Source organism: Epinephelus moara, chromosome 23 (genome assembly GCF_006386435.1).
Source record: "Epinephelus moara isolate mb chromosome 23, YSFRI_EMoa_1.0, whole genome shotgun sequence".
NCBI lineage: Eukaryota > Metazoa > Chordata > Actinopteri > Perciformes > Serranidae > Epinephelus > Epinephelus moara.
The window spans coordinates 28624269-28638561 of NC_065528.1; the positions used below are offsets into that span (position 1 = coordinate 28624269).

General features: G+C 40.4%; 2 protein-coding genes across 4 annotated transcripts in view; one reads left to right on the top strand and one right to left on the bottom strand.

Moving 5' to 3' along the window:
• Positions 1-14293, bottom strand: part of dclre1c (DNA cross-link repair 1C, PSO2 homolog (S. cerevisiae)) — a 123037-nt gene that overhangs the window by 94975 nt on the left and 13769 nt on the right. The window lies entirely within an intron of this gene.
• Positions 8799-14293, top strand: part of LOC126385247 (overexpressed in colon carcinoma 1 protein homolog) — a 7188-nt gene continuing 1693 nt past the window's right edge. The window contains exons 1-5 of one of the 2 annotated variants that reach the window (XM_050036858.1): positions 8799-9012; positions 10754-10778; positions 10919-10954; positions 12203-12279; positions 12929-13001. In XM_050036858.1, the coding sequence (XP_049892815.1) occupies positions 8961-9012; positions 10754-10778; positions 10919-10954; positions 12203-12279; positions 12929-12984 (246 nt within the window). In that variant the 5' untranslated portion in view covers positions 8799-8960 and the 3' untranslated portion in view covers positions 12985-13001. The remainder of the gene's footprint in view (positions 9013-10753; positions 10779-10918; positions 10955-12202; positions 12280-12928; positions 13002-14293) is intronic. The other variant, XM_050036857.1, reaches the window with a different exon arrangement.

Consider the following 14293-nt stretch of genomic DNA (forward strand, 5'->3'; position numbering starts at 1 on the left):
TTACTAGTCTATACTGCTCATACCTGGCCCATAGTGTATTCATATTTAGTCATATTCATTCATTATTTATACCACACTTACACCACTGCCTATACTGGTAGAATCTTCTATATTGTAGTCATAGTTGAACCCTAACATTGATTATACTATAATCACAATAAAGTTGAATGTTGTAACCGTGTTCTTGCAAAACTGTATGATATGTGACAGTATATAATCAGATCATTGCAGTCCTAATATGTAGTGTCTTAGTATCTCATGCTGACATGCATACTGCGAAATATGACCGGATGTAGTAGAACATCCTGGTACTTTTGGCATACTGCATCTGACATACTATGTATTGGGACACACTAATTTGTTTTCTGGCATACTAAATAGTATGGTAGTATGGGTATTGGAACGCAGGGCGGGTTTACTGGCACACTCTATAACACAGCAAGATGACATCTTAAGACTCCTATGTCCAATGTACTCGTTTGAAGACACTGGGACTTGGCTCAATATCAAATATAGTTGTCCCTAATAAGTTACTTAGACACAAAAACATGGGGAAACAGGATCCAGGTTGAAAAGTAACTCTTTAAATTTGCAGAAAATAGCACCATGCTGACATATGGGCAGTGGCAGAAGAAGTATTCAGACCTTTTACTTCAGTAAAAATAGCAAAACTATAATGTAGACATACTCTGTTACTGCACTCAAAATTTTACTTGATGATTACAATACCAAAAGTAAAAGTAGTCATGCAGAATAATGTACATTATATCACTGGATTATAATCACTGATGCAATAATGTGTTTATCACTGTAATGTTGAGGCTGGTAAAGCTGGAGATCATTTTCAGACAACACTGCCTCCCTGTGTTGGTAATGAGGAACTACGGCTTTAAACAGCCACAGATCAAACACTGTATTGTTGCCTCGTGTTTTCATACCCTTTTTGCTTTAATATCTTTATGTGTTACTGTGGATCAGACATCACTGCAGCTCAAAAACTATTTTACCTCCCAGACCACTGATTTTCTTTATTTGAAGACATCTGTGCATAAAGGTGAAACTGTCAGAAAAACACGACAGACTGCTGAAGTGGCAGCTCCAAAAAACTTCACAGACGGCACTCAAATGTCTACAAACTAAAAATTAAGTATGTTCATGATTAAGTGGGCTATAATTTGCAACAGAGACCAAGTTAAGGACTGTGTTTGAAATAAGTTTGACTGTCAGTATTGTTATCAAAGTTTGATTCAAATATTCATTAACCTGACTGCTGCACTGAGAGTTGTGTGTTTATGTAAAACAACATCGCTCACAGTAAGAAACTGATTGAGAAAAAGGCTTTAAAGAAATTGGAGGAATGAAAGTCAGACAGAAAGACTGTCAAAGTTTCAGTTAAACTAACAATTGGAATGAATTTAGACTTCTCATTTTCTACATTATACTTAGGAAAAATAACTGAAACTGTCCCACACGAAGATAAATATTTATTAAAGATACTTTTGGCAAGTAACAGGAAAGCCACAACTCACAAACGGTTTTAAGTTGATCCTCCAATAATTCCCTCAGTGGAAACAAAGCTTTTATTTACTTTAATTTTACAGATAAGAAACAATAACAAAAATAGCATTTTAAGTCTTGTGTGTGATTTATCCTGGCTTCATATGAGTAGAGGAAAAGTCTGCTAGCTGCTAGGCTAATTTATACAATGTAAAATGCCATAGGCTTGTGCTAATAACGTTAGCATGTTGTATTTGTGGGGAAAATGTGTCCAGATAAAGACAAGTGTTTGTCTGTGAATGCTGCGAGTTATAGTGAAGCTGATTTGTGTTCTTGTGTTTGAAACTGTCTCTATATGTCTCTAATGTGTGTTTAATGTGTGATTTAAATCAGCTAAACTTTACAGCACTTCACAGAAACCCCGCTGCCAACCAGTATTTTGGAGGTGTAACTGCAGAGTGACACAGACACACCACTGCACAAGTATAAATGCTCACACCGGCGTAGGCCACGTGTGCAGGGTCTGCCGCAGATGTATAAATCCCCCTTTACTTTTATTTTAAAGCTTGAGCTAGAAAAATGTACAAAATATTGTGAAAAACGGATTGTGTATAAACGCCGTTGAGAAAAATGGGACACTGTAGGCCAGGGCCAGGATTTAAGTGAAAATTTTACTGTGGTTTGACCGAGTAACACACATGATGACCTCATGTTCTTTGTTTCTTAAATAAAAAAGAGTTACAAAAAAAATCAGATAAACTGCAGTGAGGTTGATGTCAAGATGGTGCTGTTGGCGTCAGCAGTATAAAGAGTGCAAAATGATTATCCAAAGACGTGAAGACTTAATGATAATGTACACCTGTGTGTCACCTGCACCTCTCCTAAAAGACCCAAAATGTGCCTCTAAAATAATTCTTGCTCACAGAGAGTCAGAGACATGAAGACATGAGTGTTTCGATTTCTCCGTCTTTTAAATTTCTTTCTAATTAAAGCAATGGAACGAACAGCAGAGGAGTTGTATTAAACTCTGCACACTGAAAACTCTCAGCATGTGGCCAGAAGTCATTTTCACTGCCTGCTGAAAATGCTGAGAACAATCAATTATGCTCTGAGAGTCACTTTGCTTTACCCTGTAATTCAGGTGAGTGTAGCAGTGTGTGTGTGTGTGTGTGTGTGTGTGTGTGTTCATGTGTGTGTCATGCATGTGTGGGAGGCATGAGTCATTTTAATATTCAGGAGCAGAGAGGAAGGAGGTTGGTGAAAAGTGAAAAGTACTTTTAAGACGTAACACAGGAACAGAACATTTTCTTTTCGGCATCCTCTGCGGTCGGATGGAAACACAAAGTCTGTCATTAATATCATCAGCCAATCACAGACGAGACGTTCTCACCCCCAACTCATCAAACACAGCTGCTTGGTCACTGGCCCTACACTTTTAAGTATGACAGTCTACGTATCATGGCTGTGAAAACATAGATGCTTCATAAGCATCTTCCCCCGGCAGCACAGAGGAACACAGTTTCAAAGTGAACACTCAAGATGAGTCACCACTTCAGTGTCTGAACAAATGTCTCCTCTTCTGTTCCTGAGATATGACGTTGAGTAATGGCCGCAAAGTGTTTTATGCAGAACATTATAATGTCACAGTGAAGCTGTGCTTCGGCCTTTTGGATATATCATGTCAACACTTCATCATTATATCTTACGAGACATTTGTGTCAGGTTTTGTCATAATTAGCTTAAAGATTCTTGAGTTAGGGCCAAAAACATGTCATGTGAGGTCACAGTGACCTTGACCTTAGACCACCAAAATATAATCAGTTCATCGTTGAGTCCAGGTGGATGTATTTGCCAAATCTGAATATATGCCATCAAGGCATTTGTCAGATATCATGTTCACGAGAACGAGACGGATGCAAGGTCACAGTGATCTTGACCATTGCTCTTCATCCATCCATTTTCAACGACTTATCCAAAGCCGGGTCACGGGGCCAGCAGGCCAAGCAAAGCACCCCAGACATCCCTCTCCCCAGCAACACTCCAGCTCCTCCTGGGGGACCCCAAGGTGTTCCCAGGCCAGATGAGACATGTAATCCCTCCTGCGTGTTCTGGGTCTGCCCCGGGGCCTCCTACCAGTGGGATGTGCCCAGAACACCTCTAACAGAAGGTGCCCAGGAGGATCCTGATCAGATGCCTGAACCACCTCAACTGACCCTTTAGACATGAAGGAGCAGCGGCTCCACTCCTTCAAATGTCCGAGCTCCTCACCCTATCTCTAAGGCTGAGCCCAAACTCATTTCAGCCGCTTGTATCCCCGGCAGGGCCTTAAAAGCTCCCCCACATCCCAATATGTCATCCTTGCTTGCCATTGATGTTTTTAATGCTTCAGGGATGCTCCAGGTCAGACTGGGTTAGACACCTCAGTAGCTGTGAGTAATCAACTCAGCTCCTACACAATGCTTGTGGCCACTAAGAAAAAGAGGCGGAAAGCACTGTCCAAAATGCAGTCTCTGAACCCGTCGACTGATCTGACGAAGATTTAGCTTTTTTTAGCTGTTTTAAAAATCTGCATTCACATCAGAAATCTGTTTATAGCAATCATCTGAAAATGAGTAGTACACAGAAGAGTAAGTCTGCCTGAATATCTGCTGGCTATTCCGGAACTGCCGAAATATTGGTCCTTGCCCCAGAAGGCTTTTCTTCGTCAGACCCAAGACTGGGTGGACAAAACACGACTCTAAACGACTCTGAATGTTGTGTCATGTCTTGTGTCCACTGCCCTCAAGTGGCCAAAAAATCAGATAGTGAAGGTTGAACTTGCTTCTGTTGAGCCTTAGGTTGCAACGGTATGAGATTGTCATGGGACAATGAGCCCGGTCTCACTCTGAAGTCATCAGGAACCACCAAACAAAGGCGTCCTTTAACGTTGGCATGATAGCGATGATAGTTTAACAGTGCCCAACGGCGTCAGGGGGAAACGTGGCAGGACAAGGATGAAAGTTAAGGTGGCAAAAGTCCGATTGGGGCGGGCTGGATTGGTGGCGGATGGGTCCAACAAACACCTACTTTCACCCGAGAGAGCGGTGTTCACATCTCGTAAGACTCTAAAGCCAAACCCTGTTCTTTTTTCCTAAACCCAACCACATGTTTTTGTTGTTGAAGGAAAAAAAAAGTCAATTAGTGGTGTTGTATCGATGTAGCACTTTTATTTTGAAAGAGACTGTATGTGCACATTAAATTTCCTGTGAAAACAGAAGTGTATTTTGAAAGAAGACAATGCATGTAACAGGCTGAACTTGACACAGTGTCCCAGAATGTCAACAGCCAACACAGCCAGGGTACCTTGGACGTCGTATGTGGACGTGGAAAGGCCATGACCAAACGTCAGTATGTGACGAGGTTGGAGTAAGAACGTGTTGGTATGATAACCGTCTCAGAAATGGTCGCTGTTTCACGGTATCACGTTATTACAGAATTTATATCATTGTACTGATAAATGCATGTACATGGTATGATAACCACCAACCTTTAAATCATGGTATACCTTGAAACTGGTATATCGTTACAACCCTAGTTGATCCTTTGGGTCTCATCGTGCTTGCAAAGAGGCCGAACTCGTCCAAATTACACACTATATTTTGTGTTTTTATATTGTTTGTCAGTTAATCAGAATTGAAGATGCTCTCCTGATTGCTGTTCTTGGAGATGATACTCAAAGGTGTTATGAAGAAGCATCAGATGCAACTGGTCTGAGATCTTCAGCGTGTTTATTTATAACTCATCCCTCAGTACGACAGTGTTCGGTGGCTACATATGCCACAATTAGAAGTTGTGAAAAGCACTTCACTGGAGGCGTCAGGTTGCTCCTTTTTTTCACGCAGAGCTCGATAATGATGTGTTTCTCACTTATGGCTTCCCACGTGTGCTCGTGAACGACAGCATCAATCCCACCGGCTCATTTGATTTGAAGACGACGATGAAGGAGTCAACACAGTCTGGTCAGGGAATTAAAACAATGTATGGAAGAAAGATTTTTTCCTGATAGTTTATTCATGTGTTTGAACTCTCTGTTCCCCCACATACATCTGTTTCCACATCACACAGTCATCTGCTCAGTCAGCTGACCTGCAGAGATGTGGAGACTCTGGGATTTACAGCATCTGTGCTGCAGTGTGTTTAATCAGAAAACCACTTAGAGCCTGTCTGGTGCCCAAAAAGAAACTGCAGGGTGTGAATATCTTATGTTTATGTTATGTGTTTATAAAAAATTGATACTGTCACTTATTCATTTACTGTTTCATCCAGATGTTCTCCTCAGTTTTTTCACCTTCTATGTGCAAACTGCAGCATTAATGAGCTCATTGTTCATTACTGGATATCCATCTCCGCTCTGGTGCTGTCACACCTGGGAATTTGTGTTCTCACAGGATTTTGGAAGTTGCCCGGTGACACAGATCTAATTTTAGTCTACCTGTAGTTTGTGTTAGGGCTCCTATTCTATCTTGTCAATTTACATGAGCAAGAAAAGGAACCAAAAACAGACTACTTTATTTGAAGCAGATTCAAGCTGCCATTCAAGGTAATTTCTGGTAAATGTCACAGAGGATTTTATTGTTTTGTTGTTGCTTCTGTCTCGTCATGTCTCTAATGTGTGTCTTCCTGTTAATCACTTGTCTTCCACTTTTAGCAAACTGCCCAGTCATATTATATATTATGATGTCTGGTGCACACTGTTTACATGCACTGCTGCTTTTAATCAAACCACTGACACTACCATGTATAGTTTCAATTTTTTTATTTCTATTATTAATCTATTTTTTATACCTATAATTTAATTTTTACTTTCTCTGTTTACCCATTATTTCTGTCCTGCTGCTGCTGCAGCAACAATGAAAAAATGATCACAGAAATTATTTAATTATTATTTTTGGTGTAAGATGCCATACAAGGTGTTCAACTGTAAACACCTCAACATAGGCAGCACACACAAAATAAAACAAAACAAAACCAAAAAAAACCAAAACAAAGTAAAATAAAATAAAATAAAATAAAATAACTTTCATGCCAAAAGAAAAATGTAAAAAAAATCTTTATCCTGACAGTTTCCCACTTCTTTTAACTTGAGCTGAGGCAAGAAACACAGGTAATTTTAACGAGAAGTCGGAACATTTCCAACCCCCTCTGTGGCTACAAAAGCAGGTATTTTTAAATGGTAGTCGCTACATTTCCTGTCGTGTTTGTGGTGACAAAACCAGGTGGTTTTAATAGGACAACGGGACATTTCCAGCCATTGCAGTAGTGACAAAACCAGATCTTTGTAATGACAAAGCCACGTTTGTGGTGCCAAAACTGGGTATTTTTAACAAGACATCGGGACATTTCCAGACATTTTTTGAAACAAGATTTTAGGACATTGTCAGCCATGTTTGTGGTGACAAAAGCAGGTAATTTTCACAAGAAGTCGGGACATTTCCAACCACCTTTGTGGCGACAAAAGCAGGTATTTTTTTTTAAGGGAAGTAGGGTCATTTCTAGCCATGTTTGTGGTGACAAAACCAGGTGGTTTTAATTGGACAATGGGACATTTCAAGCCACGTTAGTATCGACAAAATCAGGTCTTTTTAATGAGAAGTCAGGACATATTCAGCCATGTTTGTGGTGCCAAAAATGAGTATTTCTTAACAAGAATTTGGGAGATTTCCAGCTGTGTTTGTGGCGTCCAAGCTGACATTGGGCAAGAGGCAGGGTACACCCTGGACAGGTCGCCAGACTATCGCAGGGCTGACACATAGAGACAGACAACCATTCACGCTCGTCCAGACTCTGTAACTTTTAAAAAGACATCAGGACATTTCCAACTACCTTTGTGGTGACAAAAGCAGGTATTTTTAAAGGGAAGTTGGGACATTTCTAGCCATATTTGTGGTGACAAAACAAGGTAGTTATAATAGGACAACAGGACATTTCAAGCCGCGTTAGTATTGACAAAACCAGGTCTTTTTAACGACAAGTCGGGACATTTCCAGCTGCATTTGTGGCGACAAAACCAAGTCTTTTTAAAGGGAAGTCGGGTCATTTCTAGCCGTGTTTGTGGTGCCAAAACCAGGTGATTTTAATAGGACAACAGGACATTTCAAGCCACGTTAGTATCTACAAAACTGGGTCTTTTTAACGAGAAGTCAGGACATATTCAGCTCTATTTGTGGTGCCAAAAATGAGTATTTCTTAACAAGAATTTGGGAGAATTCCAGCTGTGTTTGTGGCGCCCAAACTCTGCAAGTTTTAAAACGACATCAGGACATTTCAAGCCATGTTTGTGGTGACAAAACCAGGTAGTTATAATAGGACAACAGGACATTTCAAGCCGCGTTAGTATCGACAAAACCAGGTCTTTTTAACGACAAGTCGGGACATTTCCCGCTGCATTTGTGGCGACAAAACCAAGTCTTTTTAAAGGGAAGTCAGGACATTTACAGCCGTGTTTGTGGTGCCAAAATGGGTTATTTTTAACAAGAATTCAGGAGATTTCCAGCTGTGTTTATGGTGACAAAACTGGGTATCTTTTAACAAGACACTGGAATATTTCCAGCTGTGTTTGTGGCACTAAAATGGTGTAATTTCCAACAAGACACCTGGACATTTCCAGCCAGGTATTTTTTAAAAACAAGATGCCAGGATATTTTCAGCCGTGTTCCTGCTGATAAAACCAGGTAGGTTTCACAGAAAGTCAGTACATTTCCAGTCGGGTTTGTGGCGACAAACAAAGCGTTTTAAGCCAAAACATAATGTTTTCAACATCAAGTTTCAACATATCTGCTACACATGAAACTGACAAATGTAACATATCTGTGATTCTGGTGAAACGTACAATGCCAACATTTATTCTTGCGATTTGGGTTGAAGTTGCACAGCAGCTCAGTATTACTCAGTTTCTGTTTTCTGACTGTGAAGACATAAATGTTTGTGTGTTGGTAGAAGTTTGGTTTCCTCCTGGTGTGTTTCCAGCTGAACTCTACCCGTTAACTGTTCCTTCTGCTTTCTAATCCCACTCAGGTCCAATCCCTCTGTATTGGGGCAGAAACTAAACAGATTGAAGCTGACTTTGATCTACTTCCTTCAAATTGTGCAGAGATTTCAAAGCATGAGACACACACTAAAACACACACTCCCTCAACAGCAGGGGGTGAACACATTCTGCTTCTTGCAGTTTCCTCCCAACCTTTCTCTCCCCCTCTCCTCCTCCTCTCTTTTCTTGCCGTCATTTTAATCCTTCCTCCATGCTGAGAGGCACAGCGGAGAGACCCAGAGTACAGAAGGGAAAAGAAAAGGGAAACACAGACAGGACCTCCCCCATCTTTATTTCTTCGTACCTGACGCTCCTCTGCGTCTTTATTTTCTTCTTCCTCTCATTCGTCTGGTCTTTCCTTCCTCTTCTTCTGTGGTTTTATAGACTCAGGTGAGAGATGGGATGTGGAAATTCCTCACCAGCCACCAACAACAGCAACACCACTGGAGGTGAGAAACACTGTTTTTGTTTATCTGGTCGCACATAAAAGGTTATAGTAGACAGTCTCTTCACTCTCTTTCGTTATATTTAAGTTACTTTAGTAACCCTAACTCTAAAGCTGGATTTAAATGCTGATAAAACCAAGGTTATGCATTTCCCAAATGATAGGAAGAAGCCTGTGAACACTCCTGATGTTCTTCCTGCTCAGGGAAACAAGTTAGAGGTTGTTACATGTTACAGATATCTCAGTATTCGGCTTGATGACTCCGTCTTTTAAACCTCAGGTTGATAATTTTCTTAAGAAGCTGAGGCTGAGGTTTTGTTTCAGAAACAAGTCCTGTCTCTTCTTTGAGTCCAGAAAAAGTCTGGTTGCTGCTACGTTTTTACCGGTTCCAGATTACGGTGATCTGTTGTACATGAATGCATCTTAACATTTTAGATACTGCATATCACAGTGTACTGAGATGCGTTACGAGTTGTAAAGCCCTAACTCATCACTGTACGCTTTATTCCAGGGCTGGTTGGCCCTCTTTGACCTTTCATAGGCTCATTCACTGGTATTTGTTCATTTATAAAGTCACACTGGGTAAACTCCCTTCGTACGTTTGTGCTTTGAATGAACAGAGATCCAACTGTGGCTACAGTCTGAGATCTCAAGACTTAGTTTTATTGTGTGTCCCTAATTCCTGGAAACTACATGAATTGGTCTCTCTGTCTGACTTTGAAGCTCTCATAAGAACAAAGATGAATGAATCTGTTCATTCTTGTCATTGTGTGTAGATGTTCTAATATGTCACTGTTTCTTTTATGTTTTTATTGTGTGGTTGTTGTTTGGCTGTAACTTCTTGTGCGCTGCAGTCTTGGCCAGATCTCTCTTGAAAAAGTTTAGTTTATTTGCACATACATGTATAGAAAATACAGGAAAATTCAAAGTTAAAACATTGTGCAGGAGAGGTTGGAAGCCACAAATGGTAAAACTTATCTCTGCTCTCTTCAAAGCCAGACTCTATTGACAAAAACAGTTATTTCACCTCGCTGAACACAGGAGCTGCTGGTCCACCTCTGCCTCAAATGGTTAGTTGGTTTGTGTTATTGCGTGACTTTCCACCCAAATCAGTGTGTACGCATGTTTTTTTAAACATGTGAAAACCAACGAAAACTAGGTAACAGACTCCTTTTCCATTGCCAGCAGTCTTTTTTTTTTTTTTTTACTGGTGTGTCAAGTTTGACGTCACGGCCGTCCGGAAACAGGTCAGTAAAAGGTAGATAACAGCATGGAGGCCAGAGAAAACATTACAGTGGTTACATCTTTTTATATACTCGGTGCACACTAATTTGGAACGATGTTTGAGCGCTGCTTGGGTGGAGACAGGCAGTATTTTGTGGTGGCCTCATTGCATCACACCGGTAAAGGGCTAAAATTAGTGCGTTCCCACGGGTGTAGTATTTGCATTGTTGCCATTACAATCCAACATTTTGCTTTACAGTATTCAGACCTGGCATTTGATTAAACTGCAGATTTCTTGATTTTATAGTTTGTTATTTATTGCTTCTTTTGCGTCCTCTTATTGCAGCAGGTTGTATTTCTGTAGTCAGAGACACATGAACGCAAAGAGTCATTTGTAAATGTACATCATTATGCAGGTTATTAGTTTAGCTGAGAGAAAACAATGAGTCACTGGGAAATATATTAAAATATGTCAGCTATTCATCACATTGGTCTCACTCATGTCTGTGTCGTGACCGCAGGTCAAGCTGAGTCTTCATCAAAGGCGTGAGTCCGTTTTATACCTTTCTCCTCTTTCTTACAAAAGCTCACGCACACATTAACAAACATATTCAGATATTAAAACATGTCTGTTCTGCTAACGTACAGCTTTTCATGTGTGTGTGTGTGTGTGTGTGTGTGTACAGATCAGAAGAGTCTGCGCCAGAAGACGACAAATGGAAGTGAGTCATTTCAATTCAGATTTTCAGTGCGCTCATGGAACATCTGCTTCCAAGTACACATGATATATATTTATATAGATATACACTCACCGGCTACTTTATTAGGTACACCTGTTCAACTGCTCCTTAACGCAAATAGTGAATCAGCCAATCACGTGTCAGCACCTCAGTGCATTTAGACATGTAGACATGGTCAAGACGACCTGCTGAAGTTCAAACTGAGCATCAGAATGATGAAGAAAGGTGATTTAAGTGACTTTGAACGTGGCATGGTTGTTGGTGCCAGACGGGCTGGTCTGAGTATTTACTGGGATTTTCACACACAACCATCTCTAGGGTTTACAGAGGATGGTCCCAAAAGAAGAAAATATCCAGTGAGCCAAAATGCCTTGTTGATGCCAGAGGTCAGAGGAGAATGGCCAGACTGGTTCAAGATGATAGAAAGGCAACAGGAAGTCAAATAAGCACTGGTTCCAACCAAGGTGTGCAGAAGACCATCTCTGAAGCAACAACACCTTGTCCAACCTTGAAGCAGATGGGCTACAGCAGCAGAAGACCACACCAGGTGCCACTCCTGTCAGCTAACAACAGGAAACTGAGGCTACAATTCACACGGGTTTTCTCACCAAAACTGGACAATAGAAGATTGGAAAAACCACATTCAGATGGAAGCATGGATCCATCCTGCCTTGTATCAACGCTTCAGGCTGCTGCTGGTGGTGTAATGGTGTGGGGGAGATTTTCTTAGTACCAACTGAGCATGGTTTAAACACCACAGCCTACCTGAGTATTGTTGCTGAGCGTGTCCATCCCTTTATGACCACAGTGTACCCATCTTCTGATGGCTACTTCCAGCAGGATAACGCACCATGTCACAAAGCTCACATCATCTCAAACATGACAATGAGTTCACTGTACTCCAATGGCCTCCACAGTCACCAGATCTCAGTCCAATAGAGCACCTTTGGGATGTGCTGGAACGGGAGATTCTCATCATGGATGTGCAGCCGACAAATCTGCAGCAACTGTGTGATGTCATCATGTCAATATGGACCAACATCTCTGAGGAATGTTTCCAGCACCTTGTTGAATCTGTGACACCAAGGATTAAGGCAGTTCTGAAGGCAAAATGGGGTCCAACCAGTACTAGTAAGGTGTACCTAATAAAGTGGCTGGTGAGTTTATATTACCTCTAGAACATACATTTTACATTCATATATTGCATAATGTGTGTGTTTGTGTGTACAGGAACTATGGAGGTGTGTACGTGGGTTTTCCCACCGACTTGAGCAACATTCCTCAAGTACAGATAGGATCACTCAGAGGTAACACACACACACACACACACAAACTGATTGATGAATTGATGAATATAAATTGACTGAACAAGCAAAATTCAAAATGTTACAATGTCCAGTGTCGAGCTGCAGAGCCAATGAAATCCCTCAGAGACAAAATACCAATGAAAGTGTCATCAGGGTGTCTCCTGCCATCACACTTAAATTTAATGCTTTTTAAGACCTTTTCATCACATTTAAGACCGATTTTTTGACAAATCATCTTTCTCTAATTCATGTACTGAAGGTCAGTATAAACATAAGTAGTATATACGTACATTTATAATGTACTTATACACTGACTTTAATATCTGCATTTGGTATGAGGCAGCATGCCTGCGTGACAGTACACTGCATATCAAATTCCCAATAACCTCCACACACACACACACACACACACACACACAGTCTCAATTTCCTGTTGAATCTCTGGGGTCATGAGAGCATGGGAAGATAAAAACACTGATGATCACTTCGTGTGTTTATGTGTGTAATTTAAATCTTTTTGACCCTTAAAAGTGTGTTAACATGTACAAGTTAATGCTGTGTGAGTATTTTATGTTCGGTCAGTGGTAGAAGTGTTTTTAATTTATATGTTTGATGCGTGTGTGTTAATTAATGACACTGTCGTCCACAGAGAATGAGAGAGACTTGTTAGCCCTCAGGAGGCCACTGTGGGGAGATGGACTCTGATTTTAATGAAGAGTCAGGTGTGTGTGCTTCCCTCCTGTCTCTGTGTGTGTGTGTGTGTGTGTGTGTGTGTGTGTGTGTCTCCTCCAGTTTTCCTCTGCCTTTTCTCATTAATGAGATCTATGTTGTCACGTCAGCAGTAAAAGGACCATACCAGTGTTTCTGCTCTTCACCTTTCTGCTTAAAATCTTACCTAACTATAAACTCAGGGCCAAATTGGTGTGCAGATGTCATGTCTCTTCACATGTTAAAGGAATTCTGTTTTTGATAGACGTACCTGGAAAGCAATATTGATACTGAGGGAATTGTCTTAAAGTAAACTGAACTGCTGTGTTTTGGCCACCATTCCAGATAAATAAAACGGTTTATTTTTACTCGAAATTTAGCGTTTTTTCATGAAATACTTGACCTTTTCAGGACTCTAAAAATCCTTCAAATGCACGGCTATTACAGTCATTTATAAATCATAAATCATTATCAATTTACAAATAGACAAACACTGATTTTAGTCCAAAAAAAGAGGAGATGAAGTTTCTGTCTCAGGTTAATCTTCATCAGTGATCTCTGCAAGTTGGTTTTAAAAAACAGTGACAGGAGAAACTAAGAAAAACTGATTCAGCGTAGCAGCGAGTCCGAGTTCAGTAAGTAAATGTGATGTAAAGCTGAAGCTGATGGGAATGTCATAAGTTTTGCAGGTTATTTCCTACATAGCTTAGCTGCAGATTTTCCTCAGATTTTCGGAATATAGATGCTGCTTAGAAAACTCAGACTGTTGTCACTGTCTCCACCTTCTTGAGCATGTGTGTGACAATCATGTGTTGTATTCAGTTAGTATTAAAATCAAAGTTAGTAGTGAAGTGAGAAAAAGTGTCAAAAATAAGATTTGAGTTGATACATTGTTAGAAAAATTTGTCTGCTCTATTGAACCCTCCGTTTTAACAGCCATGTGTCCAACATTTTGTTGTGACTTTTCCAACAAATTTAAATTTTTTTCTTGACGTATTCATGATTAAATAAAATTTCTGAATGACTGACAGAATGACACACTGACAGTTTCCGTGATTATGTACAGCATACCATACCATGACTTAGTCATACCAAAAATTAGAAAACAAAAACCCCAACATTGGTCCACAGGGGGAGCCACAGCAATCTGTTGCATTTTAGCCATTTTGAAGCATTTTTCTGTTGTTATAGCGCCACCCAGTTGCCAATTAGAGTTAAATTTCTCCAGTCACCTTGAGGCGTCCTGTTCTACATATCTACCAAGTTTAGTAAAAATCCATATGGCAGTTAGGCCTAGATAAGAAAT